At 43.2% G+C, this 22,340-nt stretch overlaps 1 protein-coding gene across 4 annotated transcripts; it reads right to left on the bottom strand.

Annotated features, from left to right (window-relative positions):
- Nucleotides 1-934: 934 nt before the first annotated feature.
- Nucleotides 935-18,315, bottom strand: LOC124034223 (endoplasmic reticulum-Golgi intermediate compartment protein 2-like). 4 transcript variants are annotated; one of them, XM_046347112.1, is made up of 14 exons: nt 18,166-18,315; nt 11,355-11,506; nt 10,928-11,036; nt 10,620-10,666; nt 10,343-10,410; nt 10,105-10,145; nt 9,677-9,778; nt 9,441-9,536; nt 9,175-9,230; nt 8,904-9,002; nt 6,241-6,338; nt 5,973-6,135; nt 3,687-3,766; nt 935-1,496 (listed from the first exon to the last, which is right to left on the bottom strand). In XM_046347112.1, exons 2-14 carry the CDS (start codon nt 11,461-11,463, stop codon nt 1,419-1,421), a joined length of 1,146 nt encoding a protein of 381 aa, XP_046203068.1. In that variant the 5' UTR covers nt 11,464-11,506; nt 18,166-18,315; the 3' UTR covers nt 935-1,418. The 4 variants fall into 4 exon arrangements, with proteins under 4 accessions (XP_046203068.1, XP_046203069.1, XP_046203066.1 ...); XM_046347113.1 differs by lacking the exon at nt 18,166-18,315 and adding an exon at nt 16,299-16,321; XM_046347110.1 differs by lacking the exon at nt 18,166-18,315 and adding an exon at nt 11,834-12,066.
- Nucleotides 18,316-22,340: the final 4,025 nt, after the last annotated feature.

Raw genomic sequence — 22,340 nt, 5'->3', positions numbered from 1 at the left:
AATTCTTACTGGTTGGTAGGTGATCAAATACTTACGTCATGCAATAAAATGCAAATTAATTACTTTATTTTTTATTACTATTTTTGTTTTAGATTCTGTCTCTCACAGTTGAAGTGTACCTATGATAAATTACAGACCTCTACATACTTTTAGTAGGATAAAATGCAAAATCGACAGTGTATCAAATACTTGTTCTCCTCACTGTATGTGCATCACGTCATTGCTCTCGCTCTCTGCTGTGTGTGCATGATGCACCTCTTGCTAGCTGTCACTCATATGGTGAGGGGCTGAAGCTCATTGGCTGAACTTACATTGGTAAGGGGCAGGCCCATGTGAGGGAAAATAGCACAGCACAGCTTCCCGAAAAAGTTGCTTTCAAACTAGGGATTTCGTGGCTAATTGAGGTAAGACAGTAATTTTGCATGTATGAACTACAAATTGACACATCCAGCCCAAAGAGGGAGGTTTAAAATATACTTAGTAGTCCCTAAGGCACAAGGCAGCACGCCAGTGCGCCCTTCTTGCTGAGAATTCATCAGATCAGGCCACACTCAACTCATTCTCCATAGTTTTTCCTAAGTAAAACCACATCTCCATCCATGGCTAATTTAAGGAAGGGCCCATTTTAGCTAGCTAGCTATCAGAGGACAACAACGAGATGCAACAATTTAAGTTTCTGTCAGGGACGTACGCTCTCATTGGGAGAATTGCCAAAATTGAAGCTGGCTTCCCTTGACACTTTTTTTTGGTGTGCCAGGACCATTCAGTGTTTAGCTCAACGCTGATTGGCAAATGCTCACCGGCTTCCCTTGCCTTCAATGCTACGGGCGGCTACAATGTCATACTCGTTTGGACCAGACAGTATCAGATAGACGGCCTACACTTAGAGACAGAGGGGCGCTGTTTCGGAAAATGATGAAACACTGAGGCAAAATTTATTAATTTTTTTATTGTTTTTTTTTGGTGGGGGAAGCCTGGCTTTCTTGGCAACCATGAATTGGGATCCAATTCACACGAGGGATTTTATTTGTCCCCCTCCCCCAATATTTTGTTGGACAAAATGACTGTAAAAACACCAGAAAATCAGCTTCAAGTCATTTTAATTTTGAAAAAAATAAGTTCCAAAGTATTCCCACGCATTATAGAGAGATATGTGATCGTAAGCGAGGTTTAAAATGATTATTATTCAGGTCAATTTACAATTATGTTCCCGCCCCCTGACCATCCGCTCAAGAAAAAGAAAAACCTTCCTGTAGATTTTTGCCCCAACCTTAATCTAGCGCACCGGATTCTTAATAATGAGTTATTACCAGATCAGTTAACTGGGGTTGGAGCGAAAACCTACAGATGGATAGCTCTCAAGGAACAGGGTTGGAGAGCCCTGATCTAGTTGATGATCCCTGCCCTAGGGAGTCCTGTCAGTGGGTGTGGTTTTCTGTAGCTTCCAGGGGTGGGGCAGGGGCTTCGTTTTTTACATGGTCGTCCAGCAGGCCCATCTGAGAATGAGAGAGGGAAAACATTAAAGTACACTGAACTAAACTATAAATGCAACATATAACAATTTCAAAGATTTTACTGAATTACAGTTCATTCGTGGTCAGCTTTTTCGGAAAAGCTGACCACGACTCCATTTTGCTGATCCCTGCCTACAGGCAGAAACTAAAACAAGAGGCTCCCACGCTGAGGTCTGTCCAACGCTGGTCAGACCAAGCTGACTCCACACTCCAAGACTGCTTCCATCACGTGGACTGGGACATGTTTCGTATTGCGTCAGATAAAAATATTGACGAATACGCTGATTCGGTGTGCGAGTTCATTAGAACGTGCGTCGAAGATGTCGTTCCCATAGCAACGATAACATTCCCTAACCAGAAACCGTGGATTGATGGCAGCATTCGCGTGAAAATGAAAGCGCGAACCACTGCTTTTAATCAGGGCAAGGTGACCGGAAACATGACAGAATATAAACAATGCAGCTATTCCCTCTGCAAGGCTATTAAACAAGCTAAGCGTCAGTACAGAGACAAAGTGGAATCTCAATTCAATGGCTCAGACACAAGAGGCATGTGGCAGGGTCTACAGTCAATCACGGACTACAAGAAGAAACCCAGCCCAGTCACGGACCAGGATGTCTTGCTCCCAGGCAGACTAAATACATTTTTTTGCCCGCTTTGAGGACAATACAGTGCCACTGACACGGCATGCAACTAAAACATGCGGTCTCTCCTTCACTGCAGCCGAGGTGAGTAAGACATTTAAACGTGTTAAAAAGAGACCACCCTTTGCATCATGCAACTCGACATCTTCGAGTTGATCAGGCTGTCGATTGTGGCCTGTGGAATGTTGTCCCACATCTCTTCAATGGCTGTGCGAAGATGGGAACTGTAACACACCGTCATACTTCTATCCAGAGCATCCCAATCATGCTCAATGGGTGACATGTCTGGTGAGTATGCAGGCCATGGAAGAACTGGGACAATTTCAGCTTCCGGGAATTGTGTACCGATCCTTGCAAAATGGGGCCGTGCATTATCATGCTGAAACCTGAGGGTCATGGCGGCGGAGGAATGGCACGACAATGGGCCTCAGGATCTTATCACGGTATCACTGTGCATTAAAATAGCCATCAATAAAATGCAATTGTGTTCATTGTCCGTAGCTTATTCCTGCCTATACCATAACCCCACCATGATGCACTCACCCACACAATGCCATTCAAGCTGTCTGCCAGGTACAGGATTAATCCGCGAAGAGCAGACTTCTCTTTCGTGCCAGTGGCCATCAAAGGTAAGCATTTGCCCACTGAAGTCGGTTACGACGTAGAACTGCAGTCCGGTCAAGACCCCAATGAGTACGACAAGCAAGCAGGTGTCTGGTCTCAGATGATTCCACAGGTGAAGAAACTGGATGCGGAGGTTCTGAGCTGCCGTTGTTATACGAGGTTTGCGGTTGTGAGGCCGTTTGGACGTACTGCCAAATTCTCTAAAACGACGGAGACGGCTTATGATAGAGAAATTAACATTAAATTCTCTAGAAACGGTTCTGGTGGATATTTCTGCGGTCAGTATACCAATTGCATGCTCCCTCAACTTGAGACATCTGTGACATTGTGTGATGTGGTTTGTGTAATAATCATGCTGTTTAATCTTTTTTATATGCCACACCTGTCAGGTGGATGGATTCTCACTAACAAGGATGTAAACAAATTTGTGCACAAAGTTTGAGAGAAACAAGATTTTGTGTGTTAAGGAAAATTGCTGGGATCTTTTAATTCAGGTCATGAATTAGGACTCCTACATGTTTTTTTATACACTTAACAAAAATATAAACGCAACATCTGTTTCTGGGAAACTGCACTAAGTCTAGTCCTGGACTAAAAAAGCACTTTCAACAAATGTGCTTTAGTCTGTCCGGTAAACCACCCCTTTAAGTTTACATTTATTTTAATGCGTTTTCAAATTAAATAAGCAGTAGTGCAGCATGCGATGAGAAAAGGAATTACCAACACTAACTACTGTCCAATTCAGATATTGATCAAAATACTTATGTTGAGGGTATCCTATATGCTGCGTCCTGTATATATTTATTTTAAAAAAAAGAAGAAATTGACACTTTCTGCATCTACTTTATATCTGTGGAGTCAACAAGCTTGTGACAAGCGTGTTTGACTTGATGTGTTGACTTGCCTCCCGGGGTTTGTAGACTCCTAGTTGGAGGCGACAGCAGATGACGTCCACCAAGAAGCCCACCATTCCATGGATCATACCTGTATGGAGTGGACAGAGAGAAGTCTTAAGGCTTCCAAATGAATCAGTTCGGCTGGCGCCTAGACGAATTCGAACGAGTGTACTTGCATACTCCCTTAAAAATACATTCACTTGAAAAACAAGTAGAAAATTGGCAATAGTACTGTTTTTCCATTTTGAGACGCCGCAGCCAGCATATACTTGTACAAAAGAGTCTGAATTAATCTAAGCTAACGCAAATCTCATTAATTTTGGCGTTTTTGCAATTTCACATCACATGACAACGAGTCGTCTCTTGTTGAATGACAACCTGAATGACAAAGACTATTGAAGAATCCCTACTTTCGACCATTCACCGACAAAGGGGCGTAGACTTCGGCTTGTTTGGAGAAAAAAAATGTTTTGAGTGACAGCCCCCCCCAAAAGCATTTCCCAGAGTCCAAAATGAACAAAAAGTTGTGATAATATACAGTACCAGTCAAAAGTTGACACACTTACTCATTCAAAGGTTTCTTTTTTTAAACTATTTTCTACATTGTAGGATAATAGTGAAGACATCAAAACTATGGAATCATACTGAAACCCATAAAGTGTTAAACAAATCAAAATTATAAAAAATTCTTCAAAGTAGCCACCTTTTGCCTTGAGTTTTGCACACTTGGCATTCTCTCAACTAGTTTCATGAGGAATGCTTTTCCAACAGTCTTGAAGGAGTTCCCACATATGCTGAACACTTGTTGGCTGCTTTTCCTTCACTCTGTGGTCCAAAATCATTCCAAAACATCTCAATTGGATTGAGGTCGGGTGATTGTGGAGGCCAGGTCATCTGATGTAGCACTCCACCACTCTCCTTCTTGGTCAAATAGCCCTTACACAGCCTGGAGGTGTGTTGGGTCATTGTCTTGTTGAAAAACAAATGATAGTCCCACTAAGCGCAAATCAGATGTGATGGCTTATTGCTGCAGAATGTTGTGGTAGCCATGCTGGTTAAGTGTGCCTTGAATTAAATAAATAAAAATCACACACAAAAAAAAAAAGGCTGTCACCAGCATAGCACCTCCACGCTTCACGGGAGGAACCACACATGCGGAGATCATCCATTCACCTACTCCGCCTCTCAAACACAGCGATTGGAACCAAAAAGCTCAAATTTGGACTCTGGAATTTGGAATTTGGACAGAACAAAGGACAGATTTCCACCGGTCTAATATCATTGCTCGTGTTTCTTGGCCCAAGTAGTGTTTTTTTTGCGGCAATTAGACCATGAAGGACTGATTCACGCAGTCTCCTCTGAATAGTTGATGATAATGTCTTACTTGAACTCCGAAGCATTTATTTTAGGCTGCAAGCTGAAGTGCAGTTAACTCTAATGAACTTAACCTCTGCAGCAGAGGTAACTCTGGGTCTTCCATTCATGTGGCGGTCCTCATGAGACAGTTTCATCATAATGCTGGATGGTTTTTGCGACTGCACTTGAAGAAACATTCAAAGTCCTTGAAAATATCCGGATTGACTGACCTTCATGTCTTAAAGGAATGATGGATTGTCGTTTCTCTTAGCTTATTTGAGCTGTTCTTGACATAATATGGATTTGGTCTTTTACCAAATAGGGCCATCTTCTGTATACCACCGCTACCTTGTCACAACACAACTGATTGGCTCAAACACATTAAGGAAAGAAATCCCACAAATGTACTTCATAGTTTTGATGTCTTCACTATATGCTACAATGTAGAAAATAGTCAACATAATGAGCAGGTGTGTCCAAACCTTTGACTGGTACTGTATGCGCTAACTCTCCCGAACTGTTTAGGCTGGGAAGCATGCAGACGCCTTTAGACGTCACAAAATGATAAGAATGATTTTTACAACTAGTGTTCTGTGATTATTTTTGCCTAAAGTGCTTTGGATAGGTGTGGGTCCTGTTAGGTGTGTAGTAAATCAGGGTCGTGTTCATTAGGCACTGAACATCAGAAAACAGACAAACAGGAAGGGACTACCTGGACCTTTTCCATTGCTTTTCCATTTTTTGATTATGTGCCCTAATGATAATGACCCAGGTGGACATACTTGGGGTGTTTTCCCTAGGAAGCAAAAGGGACAAAATAGGTAGGGCCTAACCTGAACTTGTCCAATAAGATACATGTTTTTGTTGCAAAACATTTTGCAACATTACACACTACTGAATACACCCCTGTACACTTGTTGCCAGCTGTGTGTGGGTACCTGTGGTGGAGAAAATGCCTCCGATGATGCCACAAAGCCTGACAAGGAACCTCCACAGGGGCATGTGCTGCTCGGTGACTTTCACCATCAACGAGCTGATGTCATACTTCATAAAGATCCCAGATACTCCGTGGCTGCCCACCGCGTGGTTGATCACCCGCTCCTACACAAACAGGGTGAAACGATGACGATACACCCACACCTTCAGTTCATCCACACACACAGCATAGACCTTGTACACTCAAATAAACACACATTCTGGACCTACCCTTTCGGTGACAGAGTACTGGTTTGTGTCTGCTGAGATCTGGTAGGTGTTCAGTTTGGTGGGCACTATGGTGATGAAGTACTGAAACATCTGATTATCTGACAAGGATTAAAGGAAAACAGTCCATACATGAATATATATTATTTAATGAAGGATTAAATTAACAGTTACAATTCCTATACAATGTCCCAATTTCTTCATAACATGTTGAGGCAGACAAACTACTTCCCTAAAAAACCCATGACTTATCTGTGCATTTAGGAAGCCTGTCATGTCACCTGTTTGATGTGAAGTGATAAAGCCTTGGGTTTAAATACTATTTGAAATATTTCCAATGCTTTGACGAATACGCTGATTCGGTGTGCGAGTTCATTAGAACGTGCGTTGAAGATGTCATTCCCATAGCAACAATTACAACATTCCCAAACCAGAAACCCTGGATTGACGGCAGCATTCGCTTGAAACTGAAAGCGCGAACCACTGCTTTTAATCAGGGCAAGGTGACTGGAAACATGACCGAATACAAACAGTGTAACTATTCCCTCCGCAAGGCAATCAAACAAGCTAAGCGTCAGTATAGAGACAAAGTAGAATCTCAATTCAACGGCTCAGACACAAGAGGTATGTGGCAGGGTCTACAGTCAATCACGGATTACAAAAAGAAAACCAGCACTGTCACGGACCAGGATGTCTTGCTCCCAGGCAGACTAAATAACTTTTTTGCCCGCTTTGAGGACAATACAGTGCCACTGACACTGCCCGCAACTAAAACATGCGGACTCTCCTTCACTGCAGCCGACGTTAGGAAAACATTTAAACGTGTCAACCCTCGCAAGGCTGCAGGCCCAGACGGCATCCCCAGCCGCGCCCTCAGAGCATGCGCAGACCAGCTGGCTGATGTGTTTACGGACATATTCAATCAATCCCTATCCCAGTCTGTTGTCCCCACATGCTTCAAGAGGGCCACCATTGTTCCTGTTCCCAAGAAAGCTAAGGTAACTGAGCTAAACGACTACCGCCCCCGTAGCACTCACTTCCGTCATATTATTATTATTATATTATGAAGTGCTTTGAGAGACTAGTCAAGGACCATATCACCTCCACCCTACCTGACACCCTAGACCCACTCCAATTTGCTTACCGCCCAAATAGGTCCACAGACGATGCAATCTCAACCACACTGCACACTGCCCTAACCCATCTGGACAAGAGGAATACCTATGTGAGAATGCTGTTCATTGACTACAGCTCGGCATTAAACACCATAGTGCCCTCCAAGCCCTGGGTCTCGACCCCGCCCTGTGCAACTGGGTACTGGACTTCCTGACGGGCCGCCCCCAGGTGGTGAGGGTAGGCAACAACATATCCACCCCGCTGATCCTCAACACTGGGGCCCCACAAGGGTGCGTTCTGAGCCCTCTCCTTGTACTCCCTGTTCACCCACGACTGCGTGGCCACGCACGCCTCCAACTCAATCATCAAGTTTGCGGACGACACAACAGTGGTAGGCTTGATTACCAACAACGACGAGACGGCCTACAGTGGGGAGGTGAGGGCCCTCGGAGTGTGGTGTCAGGAAAATAACCTCACACTCAACGTCAACAAAACTAAGGAGATGATTGTGGACTTCAGGAAACAGCAGAGGGAACAACCCCCTATCCACATCGATGGAACAGTAGTGGAGAGGGTAGTAAGTTTTAAGTTCCTCGGCGTACACATCACAGACAAACTGAATTGGTCCACCCACACAGACAGCATCGTGAAGAAGGCGCAGCAGCGCCTCTTCAACCTCAGGGGGCTGAAGAAATTTGGCTTGTCACCAAAAGCACTCACAAACTTCTACAGATGTCATAGGAAGGCCATAAAGATCATCAAGGACAACAACCACCCGAGCCACTGCCTGTTCACCCCGCTATCATCCAGAAGGCGAAGTCAGTACAGGTGCATCAAAGCTGGGACCGAGAGACTGAAAAACAGCTTCTATCTCAAGGCCATCAGACTGTTAAACAGCCACCACTAACATCGAGTGGCTGCTGCCAACACACTGACTCAACTCCAGCCACTTTAATAATGGGTATTGATGGGAAATGTAAAATATATCACTAGCCACTTTAAACAATGCTACCTAATATAATGTTTACATACCCTACATTATTCATCTCATATGTATACGTATATACTGTACTCTATATCATCTACTGCATCCTTATGTAATAGATGTATCACTAGCCACTAACTATGCCACTTTGTTTACATACTCATCTCATATGTATATACTGCCCTCAATACCATCTACTGTATCTTGCCTATGCCGCTCTGTACCATCACTCATTCATATATCTTTATGTACATATTCTTTAACCCCTTACACTTGTGTCTATAAGGTAGTAGTTTTGGAATTTTTAGCTAGATTACTTGTTGGTTATTACTGCATTGTCAGAACTAGAAGCACAAGCATTTCGCTACACTCGCACTAACATCTGCTAACCATGTGTATGTGACAAATAAAATTTGATTTGATTTGATTTAATTGACTGGAGTGCCAGGTGTGTGGGGATTGCACTTTTGGAACTTTTCTATTGAGCTTGCCCGTTACAATGGAAACAATCAAGCATGGCGTCAGTATTGAATTATTTTGAATGATATTTGTACCCAGAACTTACGGTCAGTGCAGACTTTCTCTGTCCCGTCCAGAGGGTTGATGATCCCTGGGATCTCCTCTCCGAACGACAGGTGGTCGATGCGATGGGAGAAGTTGTACGCTGTAATCAACAACAAATCAGAACAATCATTAACTCCAGGTCTATGGATATCGTCAGGTTTAAATGTGTTAACTCAATTGAAGACATCACATAGTTCCATCATAACTTACATTTGTTTAGGATGTTTTTATGTATCATGTATGGGAGTTAAACTCTAAACAAAGAAACTTACTATCGTGGCTGACGAGGGCCGCTAGATGGGCGTGGCCTCTAGGATGTGGGATAGCCCTGTATGTGATGTGAAAAGGTCAAGCTTGCGGAGACTCCTCCCACATAGGGCATGATAACTCATATTCAAGAGTCAAATATCTAGGTCATGTTCATTAGGCACCCAACGGAGAAAACAGACAAACAGGGACGGACAACCTGGAAACACTCATTGTGTTCATTAGGGCACACTAGCTAGAATTTTTTGTAGAGAGAGAAGCGGTGACCTACTTGCCCACAGTGATGTGGAAGTTGCCAGCCACCTTGTTGACATAAAGATGGCCGTGTATCCTGCAGGCCGCAGGCGACTGGGAGGGGCTGTCCTCTCTCGAAGGAGAATAGAGGGGAGGAGAGTCACTTCAATAACATAACCGTAATCATTCAATTCAGTTTATCAATTACTTCAATACCTAACTTCACTCAAACACACACACTGTCACAGCAAAGCTGTATTATTTTTTCCAGACCTGGGAGGAAGGGCGGTGGGGGATCCTTTCAGGACGGTCTTGAAGATCACATCCTGTAGCGAGTGTTCCTCTCTTAGGCGGTCCTGGATCATCAGCAGAGTTCTGGGGGAGGAAAGGAAGATGAGTGAGCAAGGGAAAGGTTAAACATGGGAGTGTTGTAGAGGGGAGTCACTATATAGGAGTGAGAAGTTATAACAGATGGTCAATGGATAGCCTTCACTCCACCATACTGTCTTTACTTTATTAGGTTTATTTGACAGATATTATGCATCATGATTAAAATGTGGGAAAATGTGCAACATGTAGCCAACCATCTCTTTTGCTTCACTGTATGCAACATTACAATTTTAGTTGTGCATGTGCAGATGCATTCTGGTGGTGCATTTTTATATTGTCAGGAGACATATCTTGTGGCTGAAATATCTTACCTGTGCCACAGCCTTTGCTGAGGAGAGAGGTCAAAGGTGACCTGCAAGGTGACCATGGGAAAAACATATTAAGAAAGGGCATTGTCACTGGAAAGATATTATGATGAAATTTATGGAACCCTGAATTCTCACCGCACTTGCATCTTGTCATTGTCAGGTTGTCATTGTGTCTGTACTGTTCTTAACTGACTGGCCTGGTTAGGCTGCTATAGCAGGTACCAGACAGAGTCATACTTACTGGCTCATAATGTAGGCCATCTGAAGCTACCATGGTCTCTGCCAAGTCTAGGACATCTGCACCTACAACTACATACAGCCACCCAGACAAACAGCAAATCAATCAATAATATAATCAATCAATATGACATGATGGAAGAGAAGGGCAGCCTACAGTCAATGGCTTCATACAACACTACTGAAATGTTAATTCTACTGCCGACAATCACATTATATCCTAGATGTTCATATCTAGGCATAAATTGTGAGAGCAACCTTCAAACAGTGTAAATACTTACATTGACACCTCATGGCAACTGTGATGTCTATGTTTATTCTTAATTTACTGCAAAAGAGAGAAGATTGTGTTAGTTAGCTCTATAGTGCACTTGGAGCTGTACAGGAAGTATTTCCCTGCTGATGTTGCCCAGCTAACTCAAAAATGATATGCCAGACTGTTGTTTGTGTTCATTAGGCACCAAATGGAAGCAAATGGACTGAAACTGGTAGGGACCAACTAACATTCACTTTCCACTGCAAAACACTTTTTATTTTTTTAAATCTCTTTGGTGCCTAATGAACATGGTCTTGAGAGTTGTTTTTTTACCTGGAGAAGTCTTTATCAACTTCATACTCATACTGCATCCACGTGTCTCGATACACAAAGAACTCAAGGAAAGCCAGCAGAGCCATGGCTGTGAAGGCTATCAGGGACACTGAAAAGACAGCAAAGGAGGAGTGATGTAGAAGGCCAAGTTTACAACTGGAGTAGGCTACTCATTGATTGAAATAAGCAAACAGGTACATGACTCTACTAGGGTTGGCCTAGATGCTCTGTTCTAAACTTTGCCCTACAGTATATGTTATTGTTTGTCCATTGCACTTATACTACGGTTGACATCGTTGATGAACTCGAGGTGTTGGGTTACTCTTAATAGCATACATTAATTTAACATTTTACAATGTATCCAATCTATAATTTTAATAATAGTTTATTTACAATTCATATTTACATTGGCTAGTTAATAACGCACCTGTTCCCCCACTGGCTGTGGTTTCCACATAGCTCTCTGGAACCTTGGGGAATGCATCCAGCTCCTTCACCAGGGTTAGAGCCTTCTTCCGGGACACTAGTCTCCTCATCTTGTTTGGGCCAAGCGTCCACTGGATCCCTCATGCATTAAATCTTTAAGTTCAACATAGAAGTAAACTGTGTTATATATCCTAGCAATCTTATACAAATAATGTCATATCCGAATACCTTTAACAGGTGGCCGCTTGAAGGGAATGAATGAAAACGAGATTTCCTCTCTAGCAAACAAGAATGGCAAGTTTAAACCCTCCCATCAGTTTCTGGCCACAGGTACGCAGAATATTCTGAGACACCACCTGGCACTTTTTACATTCTGTTTGCCTATTGACGTTTCCCAGCTGACTAGAAGCTGGTAGTTAGCTAGCTATCTTGGCTACCGGTAGCTATCAAACCCGACTGTGTATTTTATAATAGTCATACTTCGGTCGTTACTGTCTCAGGTGCCCATTCATTTTCGCCATAGAGGGAAATCCGATTTTTGTATCAATCCATTGTTCTATGCTTGGTTCAGGATTGAAACATCTGGATACTGCGTTAGTTGTTGCAACAAAAAAAACTGTCGCTGGTAACCTTTGACCTGGTGTACTACCATAGACGTTTGAGTACAGTGCATTCATTTTTGCCACAGCGCCCTCTGGTGATCAAAAGTAAGCAGACTGACTCTGCGCACAAACAGCCGTTCTTCTTCGGTGGGGTTTATCGGCGGTTGGCATCCAACGTTATGGTGCATTACCGCCACCTACTGTTTTGGAGTGTGTGCCAGAAACAGGGAGAAACTAAATCCTACCTGCCAGCCCCATTGCTCTTAAAAAATATAAAATATTTGAGACTATATCTAATGACGTTCTACTCAATATACTCTTTAAACAAATGTTCTGTATCCCCTTCTCTCTCATACTAGATCTCAACCTCTCTCTTTCCCTCCAATAATGTCCGAACTGTTTCAATACATGCTCCACGGTCTGTTTCCTGGCAATAATCACACTTTCCTGTTAGATACTTTCCTATCACATGTAAGGTCTTATTCAACTGGCTGTATACCACCCTTAATGTTGTAAATATTCCTGCCGTTCTCCCCTCCAACTTTCCTCTGTACTTGAAATAAAATCCTGCCCTTAGTATCTCGATTCCACTGCTCCTGCCATTTCTCCAACATCACTTTCCATATCATGCTTTTTTCCTCTGCCTTGCTCATTGAAACTACCACATCAACATCCCGACTACTTAGTGCTTGTTTAGCCAGTACGTCAACTGCCTCGTTCCCTTACACTCCCACATGAGCTGGGGCCCATGTAAATATTATCTGTATACCCATTTGTTTACTCCTGCCATGGGTTTGTAGCACCTCATAAATCAGGTTGTGTCTGCTACGTGATATAAAGGACTGGATACTCCTTAGAACTGCACATGAATCAGAGCAAATAACTACTCTTTCTGGCTTAACTTCCTCCACCCACTGCAAGGCCAACAGTATGGCCATCATCTCCGCTGAATATACAGCCAGCTGATCTGTAATACGTTTCCTGACTCTCCCCCCCACATTCCTGCACTACAAATGCTGACCCAGTACATCCTGTCCTTGGATCTTTTGAACCATCTGTGTAGACGGCAACAAAATTCTGATACACAGTATCCAGATGTCTCTTAAACCAATCAGATGGATCAACACCATCCCTATCTTTATGTCATCTCTCCAACACTTCTAGATCAACTACTGGAGGTGGGAGTAGCCATGGTGGATTTACAGGAATAGCTACCATTGGACTAAACTCCCTTCCATACAATCCCATCTCCTTTGCCTGGGTATTACCCACCCACCAATAGCTTGCGTTCGACCTTCGCTCATGTTCCCAGCATGCCTGTAAAATCCCTTTCCCAGGCTGAGACACCCCATGTCCTTTTAGGCGGACCCAATAATACATTGCCAGCTGCTGTCACCTAATCTGCAATGGCATTTCCCCCATCTCCACCTGTAGTGCAGCCACTGGGGACGTCTGGAACGCCCCACTACATATTTAGAGTCATTGCCCCTGTTTGACATCTAGCCTTTCCAATGATATCCGGGCTGCCGAACCATGTGCTATACTGCCATAGTCTATTACAGATTGGATCAATGCAACATACATGGTCCTCAATGAGGCATGCCCAGCCCCCCACTCCTTCCCTGTCAGACAGCGCATCACATTTAGTATCGTCTTACACTTTCCCACCACTCTCTCAATGTGTTCTGCCCAGGCCATTCTAGTATCAAAGTATACCCCAAAGAACCTGAAGGCCTCCACCCGCTCCAAGTTTCTCCCATATAACCTCAAGCATAACTTATCTCCCAACTCCCTCCTGGTAAAGAACACTGTCAGTTCTCTACAGAGAACCTGAATCCCCACATTAATGCCCACCGCTCAACCTCATCAATTGCTTCCTGTACCTTCCTGACTATATATGGTACATTTCCTCCTCTCTTCCATAAGGCCCCATCATCTGCAAATAACGACCTCCCAATATCCAGCTGTACCTGAGAGTAAACATCATTGATCATGATTGAGAACAACAAAGGACTAATCATGCTCCCCTGCGGTGTACCATTATCCACCATGTAGCTGCCTGATAGAGACTTCCCCACCCTCACCTGGATAGACCTTCAAACAGGAAATCCTTTATGCAGTTGTATGTTCTTCCTCCTACCCCCATAATATCAAGCTTGATTAACAACCACTACTTCCACATCATATCACATGCCTTATCCACATCAAAAAAATACAGCTACAACACTCTTCTTGTTCATCTGAGCCTTCCTGACCTGTGCTTCTAAGCAGAGCACTGGGTACATTGTTCCCCTACCCTTCCTGAATCCGCTTTGATGTGGCAATACTGACCCCCTGCTCTCCAGGAAGTAAGTTAGCCTCTCTGTTATCATACACTCCATAATCTTAGTGATGTTAAGGCTATTGGCCAATAGCTTGTTGGCCTCATTGGGTCTTTCCCTGGCTTCCAGATTGGTACCACTACTGCCTCCTTCCAGTTGCCTGGTAGTTTCCCCTCCTCCCACACTCTGTTGTACAACACCAATATTTTATCCAGTGCCTCATCACTAAGATGGGCCAACATAACATAGCACACCTCATCTTTCCCAGATGAATTTAACCCAGCCTTACCTATTGCCCTTTTCACCTATGCCATTGTAAATGGTGCATTCAACACATCATTTACATCCTCCCTCCTATCCAGCACTCCAGGATGCTCCTCTCTCGTTCTCTCTCTCTCTCCCCCTCATCTGACAAATTTGCCTAGCTATGCACTTGGACAAAGGCTTTGGCCATCATCTCTGCCTTCTCATCTGTTACTGCCACATCCTTCCCACTCGTCAACACTGGATAATCCCACTCCCTTCTGACCCCACTCATCCTCTGAATCATCCCCATACTTCTCCCACTGGTGTCGCCCTTCCAATGGTGTCACAGAACCGACGCCAACATGACCTCTGTCTGATGAATAGTTCTCTTCACCAGCGCCTGCTTATACTGAATCAGATGTTGGAAGTTATGTGTCCTTTGCAGTACTCTAAATTAGAGGTCGACCGATTATGATTTTAACGCCAATACCGATAATTGGAGGACCAAAAAAAGCCGATACCAATTAATCAGCCGATTTTTATATATATTTGTAATAATGACAATTACAACAATACTGAATTAACACTTATTTTAACTTCATATAATACATAAATCAAATCAATGTAGTCTTAAATAAATAATGAAACATGTTCAATTTGGTTTAAATAATGTAAAAACAGTGTTGGAGAAGAAAGTAAAAGTGCAATATGTGCCATGTAAAAAAGCTAACGTTTAAGTTCCTTGCTCAGAACATGAGAACATATGAAAGCTGGTGGTTCCTTTTAACATGAGTCTTCATTATTCCCAGGTAAGAAGTTTTAGGTTGTAGTTATTATAGGACTATTTCTCTCTATACCATTTGTATTTCATATACCTTTGACTATTGGATCTTCTTATAGGCACTATAGTATTGCCAGCCTAATCTCGGGAGTTGATAGGCTTGAAGTCATAAACAGCACAATGCTTGAAGCACAGCAAAGATTGGCTGGCAAACGCAGGAAAGTGCTGTTTGAATGAATGCTTACAAGCTTGCTGCTGCCTACCACCGCTCAGTCAGACTGCTCTATCAAATATCAAATCAAATACTTAATTATAATATAATAAATACACAGAAATACGAGCCTTGGGGCTTTAATATGGTCAAATCCGGAAACTATCATTTTTGAAAACAAAACGTTCATTATTATTTCAGTGAAATGCGGAACAGTTCCGTATTTTATTGAATGGGTGGCATCCCTAAGTCTAAATATTGCTGTTACATTGCACAAACTTCAATGTTATGACATAATTATGTAAATTTCTGGCAAATTAATTACTGTCTTCGTTAGGAAGAAATGGTCCTTCACACAGTTCGCAACGAGCCAGGCGGCCCAAACTGCTGCATGTACCCTGACTCTGCTTGCACAGAATGCAAGAGAAGTGACACAATTTTCCCCAGTTAAAATAAACTAATGTTAGCAGGCAATATTAACTAAATATGCAGGTTTTAAAAAATATACTTGTGTATTGATTTTAAGAAAGGCATTGACGTTTATGGTTAGGTACACATTGGTGCAACGACAGTGCTTTTTTGTGAATGCGCTTGTTAAATCATCACCCGTTTGGAGAAGCAGGCTGTGATTCGATGACAAATTAACATGCACCGCATTTATTATATGAAACGCAGGACAAGATAGATAAACTAGTAATGTCATCAACCATGTGTAGTTAACTAGTGATTATGTTAAGATTGATTGGCTTTTATGAGATAAGTTTAATGCTAGCTAGCAACTTACCTTGGCTCCTTCCTGCACTCGCATAACAGGTGGTCAGCCTGCCACGCAGTCTCCTCGTGGAGTGCAATGTAATCGGCATCCAAAAATGCAGATTACAGATTGTTATGAAAACTTCAAATCGTCCCTAATTAATCGGCCATGTCGATTAATCGGTCGACCTCTACTCTAAATGCCCTGTTCCTACTCCTCACCATTGCCCCACACTCCTTTGTCCTCCACGGGACTGCTTTCCTCCTCCTCCCTGAACTCTTAGGTATAGCCTCAGTAGCTTTCCCCACTAACGCAGTTCTCACCCAATTATTCATACCATCCACTTCCCCTCTCAAATCCACCCGAGCCATCACCCGCTCACTTAACTCCTGAAACTGATCCCACTTTTCCCTTTCAAACACCCACCTACCTACCACTGACACCTCCTCCTCCCTCTGGCCTACTGTGCATACTATTGGGTAATGATCACTCCCTACTGTCAACTCCTCCCAATCACAGATTCCTGTCATCACACTAGATACCCGAGAGGTCCAATCCAAACTCTTTCCCTGTAACTACATCAATCCTGGTCCCTCGGCCATCATTCATGCACACTAGATCTTTAACTTATATCAGATTTTCCATCACCTGGCCATTTCCATCCTTCCATCCACCCCCAGAGCGTGTTGTTGACATTAAAATCCCCACATGTTACCTTACTTCTATCCTGGACCTCCACCATCTCCAACTCTTCTAGGTCTAATACCTGACACGTATTATAGTAGTTCACTACCATCTCTCCTCTTAACCACACTGCCACCACCACATATTCCTGTTCAATACCTTTACCTAGCATTCTGTATGGAAGTCCTTGCTTTATGAAGGTGGCACATCACCCCTTCCCCCTGCACCTCTGTCCCTATGTGTTATAAACTCCACATTCGGTTTGAGTCATGTTTCCTGCACACAAATCACATCAGGCTTAGCTGGCATATCCACAATTAAATGATTTAACTCCTGCCCATTAGCCAACAGGCTTGGAGCATTCCATTGTAGTACTACCATCATAATTAAGATCCAGTAATACAGGACTCCACCCTCGGCTGATTGAGGTCATCTTGAACCTCTTCCCATGTCAAGCCTGTCATACTCAGATGTCTCCCAGCGGCACCCACTATTTGCTTAATCTTCTCCGTTTTAGACTTTACTTCAGGGGTGCTGTTGATAACTCCTGCTATGAACGTCACCAGCTTTCTCTTATCTATGTATACCATATCGCCACCCACCTGCCCCGTAATCGCCATCTAGATGCTCCTACCCATCTCTCTCTTGAACCTGTATCTCTCTGGACCTGAACCACCCTCACTGCCTCCACATAAGACTCCCTTCTCTCACTTGTTGCACCACCACTGCCTGCTTCATAGCCTCACACACAATATATGCCACATTATGAGCTATGAACTATGGTTACTTTATTTTGGCAGTACCTGGTCCTTGAAGTGTAACAGTATAGACGGGCTATCTGCCCTAACTCCACCCCTTATTGCTTGCAATCTATGAACATTCACTAAAACGCCTCCTGTCAAATTGTCCCTTATCTCTTGAATGCTAACACTCACAGGCACTCCTGTTATCACCCCTTTAATCCACTGCTTCCCTGCTTGATCACTCCAGCTGCTCGACAACACCTTACACTTCCCTATTTGCTTCACTCCGAGAGCTTTCTCCCTCTGCGCCATGTCCTTACAGAACATCAACAAACTACCATCTCTTAACGCTTTAGCATTGACAACTTCCCCAGTCAACTCTTTTATCACAGCCGTCAACCTTATCGGACTCATCGCCCCTACTCCCCCTTCCTCCCTAAACTTCAGAATCACTTTCTGCTCCTCCTCACCTCCATGCGTCTTATCTTGCCCTCTCTCGGCACTTTCTGCCTCCGAACTGCAGCTATGTTGCTCTCCTCAGACTTCCTTTTCTGCCTCCTCTCTGCCTCCAAAGACCTCTCGTCCCCCCTTCAAACCCCTACTCCCTTTCTCTCCCGCTTTCTTTTTCTCTTTCTTTCTCCCTCCTTTATTGTACCACTATACTCCATACTTTCTTCTCCTACCATCTCTGACCCAATCACAACACAGCTGTGTCGAACCGCCGCCACACCGAGTAAAGTTTGATTGCTTGTTTTTCCGTTAATTCTAACTGTTAACACAACGTCGCTTCCGTTTAGCTTGCAACGTGGAAAACAACCCTTTACACAGTAGCGCCTTCCCGCACGTCCCACAGACATCCACATGATTGCCCATCAAAGTCATTCCATGAAACATGTGAACATTGTAAATTACAACTAGGCCTATTTGATAACCAACTTTTCTTGGCCGTTGTATTCCTGTCATTGGTCAATTTGCACATAACTCACTGGGCGCACACTGGTTGGATCAACATTGTTTCCACGTCATTTCAATGAATTTACGTTGAACCAACGTGGAAAGCTACTTTAGTTATACAGTACAGCTACCAGTGGCGCAACTTTCACTGGGGACGGGACATGCCTCCCCCACATTCTGAAATTGCATTTTTGTCCCCACTAGTTTAATCATTGGAATGTGATATAAAATGCGGCTATGGTTTGCTTTAGGACCATGCGGACGCCTCTGAGTGGTCGGGTCGACTGTTTGGAGTGTTTATCCGTCCGAATAAAAAAAAAAATATATCCTCCCTACTTCTAAAACCGAAAGTGCGCCACTGATAGTTACTATACTATGCTCTCACTTTTCCAAGTTTTCAATGTTTTCCTATTGAGGTACTGTAACTAAAGATGGTTTAGTATGAAGAGTATGAAGTATGAAGATGGTTTAGAAACTCTGCTTTAACCTATGTTTTGTTAGGTTTAGTCATAGAGTTGTATATAGGACTCTTGTGCCCAAAAGCCAGTTTTAGCATGGGCAGCGCCATTGAGGACTTTCACCATTTTGAAGTAGTCAACTGGGTGAGACCACTGAGATATTTATGAACTGGAGATCGTTTCCAAGATGACAGACTGTTGTTTTCAACGTAATCCACTCACGGTCGCATATGCTGTTTTGTGGTGGCTGCCATCTGCTAAACAGAGCCGATAATGTCTGCACACTCAGTGCGCACTGGAGTAGCAGCGACATCATCATCCAGAAACACGACAAACATTGAATGAATATAACATTTTAATATCTTCAGCTGTGAGTGATGGGAAAAAACAAGCATGCAACTTCAGGGTTATGGGTTCGATTGTGGGTTTGACAAACTGGCAAGTGTCTTCACTGATAGTTTCAAACTCTCCCTGACCGAGTCTGTAATACCTACATGTTTCAAGCAGACCACAATAGTCCCTGTGCCCAAGAAAGTGAAGGTAACCTGCCTAAATGATTACCGCCCCGTAGCACTCACGTCTGTAGCCGTGAAGTGCTTTGAAAGGCTGGTCATGGCTCACATCAACAGCATCCTCCCGGATACCCTAGACCCACTCCAATTTGCATACCGTCCCAACAGATCCACAGATGACACAATCTCAATCGCACTCCACACTGCCCTTTCCCACCTGGACAAAAAGGAACACCTATGTAAGAATGCTGTTCATTGACTACAGCTCAGCATTCAACACCATAGTGCCCACAAATCTCATCACTAAGCTAAGGACCCTGGGACTAAACACCTCCCTCTGCAACTGGATCCTTGACTTCCTGACGGGCCTCCCCCAAGTTTTAAGGGTAGGCAACAACACATCTGCCATGCTGATTCTTAATGCTGGGGCACCTCAGGAGTGTGTGTTTAGTCCCCTCCTGTACTCCCTGTTACCCTACGACTGTGTGGCCAAACACGACTCCAACACCATCATTAAGTTTGCTGACAACCCAACAGTTGTAGGCCTGATTACAGACAATAATGAGATAGCCTATAGGGAGGAGGTCAAGTGACAGGAAAACAACCTGCCCCTCAATGTGAGCAAGCGAAAGGAGCAAATCGTGGACTACAGGAAAAGGCAAGCCGAACAGGCCCCCATTGACATCGAAGGGGCTGTAGTGGAGCGGGTTGAGAGTTTCAAGTTCCTTGGTGTCCACATCACCAACAAACTATCATGGTCCAAACACCAAGACAGCCGTGAAGAGGGCACGACAACACCTTTTCCCCCCTAGGAGACTGAAATGATTTGGCATGGGTCCCCAGATCCTCAAAACGTTATACAGCTGTATCCTGACCGGTTGCATCACTGCCTGGTATGGCAACTGCTCTGCATCTGACTGTAAGGCGCTACAGAGGATAGTACGTACAGCCCAGTACCTCACTGGAGCCAAGCTTCCTACCATCCAGGACCTACAGTGCCTTGCGAAAGTATTCGGCCCCCTTGAACTTTGCGAACTTTTGCCACATTTCAGCCTTCAAACATAAAGATATAAAACTGTATTTTTTTGTGAAGAATCAACAACAAGTGGGACACAATCATGAAGTGGAACGACATTTATTGGATATTTCAAACTTTTTTAACAAATCAAAAACTGAAAAATTGGGCGTGCAAAATTATTCAGCCCCCTTAAATTAATACTTTGTAGCGCCACCTTTTGCTGCGATTACAACTGTAAGTCGCTTGGGGTATGTCTCTATCAGTTTTGCACATCGAGAGACTGAAATTTTTCCCCATTCCTCCTTGCAAAACAGCTCGAGCTCAGTGAGGTTGGATGGAGAGCATTTGTGAACAGCAGTTTTCAGTTCTTTCCACAGATTCTCGATTGGATTCAGGTCTGGACTTTGACTTGGCCATTCTTTATGTTTGAAGGCTGAAATGTGGCAAAAGGTCGCAAAGTTCAAGGGGGCCGAATACTTTCGCAAGGCACTGTATATACCAGGTGGTGTCAGAGGAAGGCCCCAAAAAATGGTCAGAGACTCCATATAGACTGTCCTCTCTGCAACTGCACGGCAAGCGGTACCGGAGTGCCAAGTCTAGGACCAAAAGGATCCTTAACAGCTTCTACCCCCAAGCCATAAGACTGCTCAACAATTAATCAAATGGCCACCCGGACTATTTACATTCACCCCCCCAACCCCCTACCCCCTTTGTTTTTACCCAGCTAAACAAGCTGTTTATTATCTATGCATAGTTACTTTACCCCTACCTACCTACATGTACAAAATAACTCGCCTAACCCCACACATTGAGTCAGTACCAGTACCCTCTGTATATAGCCTCATTATTGTTATTTTTATTGTGTTACTTTTTATTTTACTATTTTTACTTTAGTTTATTTAGTAAATATTTTATTATCTCTTTCTTGAATTGCATTGTTGGTTAAGAGCTTGTAAGTAAGGTCTACACCTGTTGTATTCAGAGCATGTGACAAATAACATTTAATTGTATTTTATTCCCACGGGGACTAGTACGAAAAAGTATGAAAATGAAAGCACTCACTACTGTAAGTCGCTCTGGATAAGAGTGTCTGCTAAATTAGTCAAATGTAAATGTATTTCAAATCATCATGGGGGATCAACCAATTAATTATACTTGTGAGTAAACATTCCATAACTGCAGGTGCCAGTATATCGCCAGCCTTGGCTTTATACCTGTTCAAACAACACGCTCCAGGGGGCAGTATCCACCCTTTCAGTTTGTTTACCAACTCATAGAAGTAGTGATGGGCATTCCGTCTCTTTTCAGTGAGCCGGCTTGTTCTGCTCAGCTCACCAAAAAGATCTGGCTCTTTTAGCTCCCAAACGGATCTTTAAAAAAAATATGTTTGTATTTTTCAAGTCAAACAGTTTGCGATAGTTTGACTATGATTGGTGTTAAAAAACAATTCTTATTAACTTATTAAAGGAAGTCATACTCTACCTTAACCACAATATATTTAAAAATGCATTGGTTTGTTATCAAAAGGAATGCTATTAAACATTTGCATTTAATGTATAACTTTTAAATGTGCATATAAATCTAAACATTCAAAACGAATAGAATCTGAACAGCATAATAGAATATTGCACCATATCAAAGCAAAATAAATAACAATTTGCAAAACTGCAGCATCCCACAAATTGAAATACATTTTAAAAATA

This window comes from Oncorhynchus gorbuscha, linkage group LG04, assembly GCF_021184085.1.
Source record: "Oncorhynchus gorbuscha isolate QuinsamMale2020 ecotype Even-year linkage group LG04, OgorEven_v1.0, whole genome shotgun sequence".
Classification (NCBI taxonomy): Eukaryota; Metazoa; Chordata; class Actinopteri; order Salmoniformes; family Salmonidae; genus Oncorhynchus; species Oncorhynchus gorbuscha.
The sequence above is the reverse complement of the archived record's forward strand: the minus strand, read 5'-3'. Positions and strand labels throughout refer to the sequence as shown.

Bases quoted from the DNA above. Each gene is read 5' to 3' on its own strand.
- LOC124034223 (XM_046347112.1), bottom strand. From the start codon at position 11,463: ATGAGGAGACTAGTGTCCCGGAAGAAGGCTCTAACCCTGGTGAAGGAG. The intron at 11,037-11,354 runs GTGCGTTATTAA...CTGTCTTTTCAG, and splicing joins CACAGCCAGTGGGGGAACAG to TGTCCCTGATAGCCTTCACA. The intron at 10,411-10,619 runs GTAAGTATTTAC...GGCTGTATGTAG, and splicing joins AGTTGCCATGAGGTGTCAAT to TTGTAGGTGCAGATGTCCTA.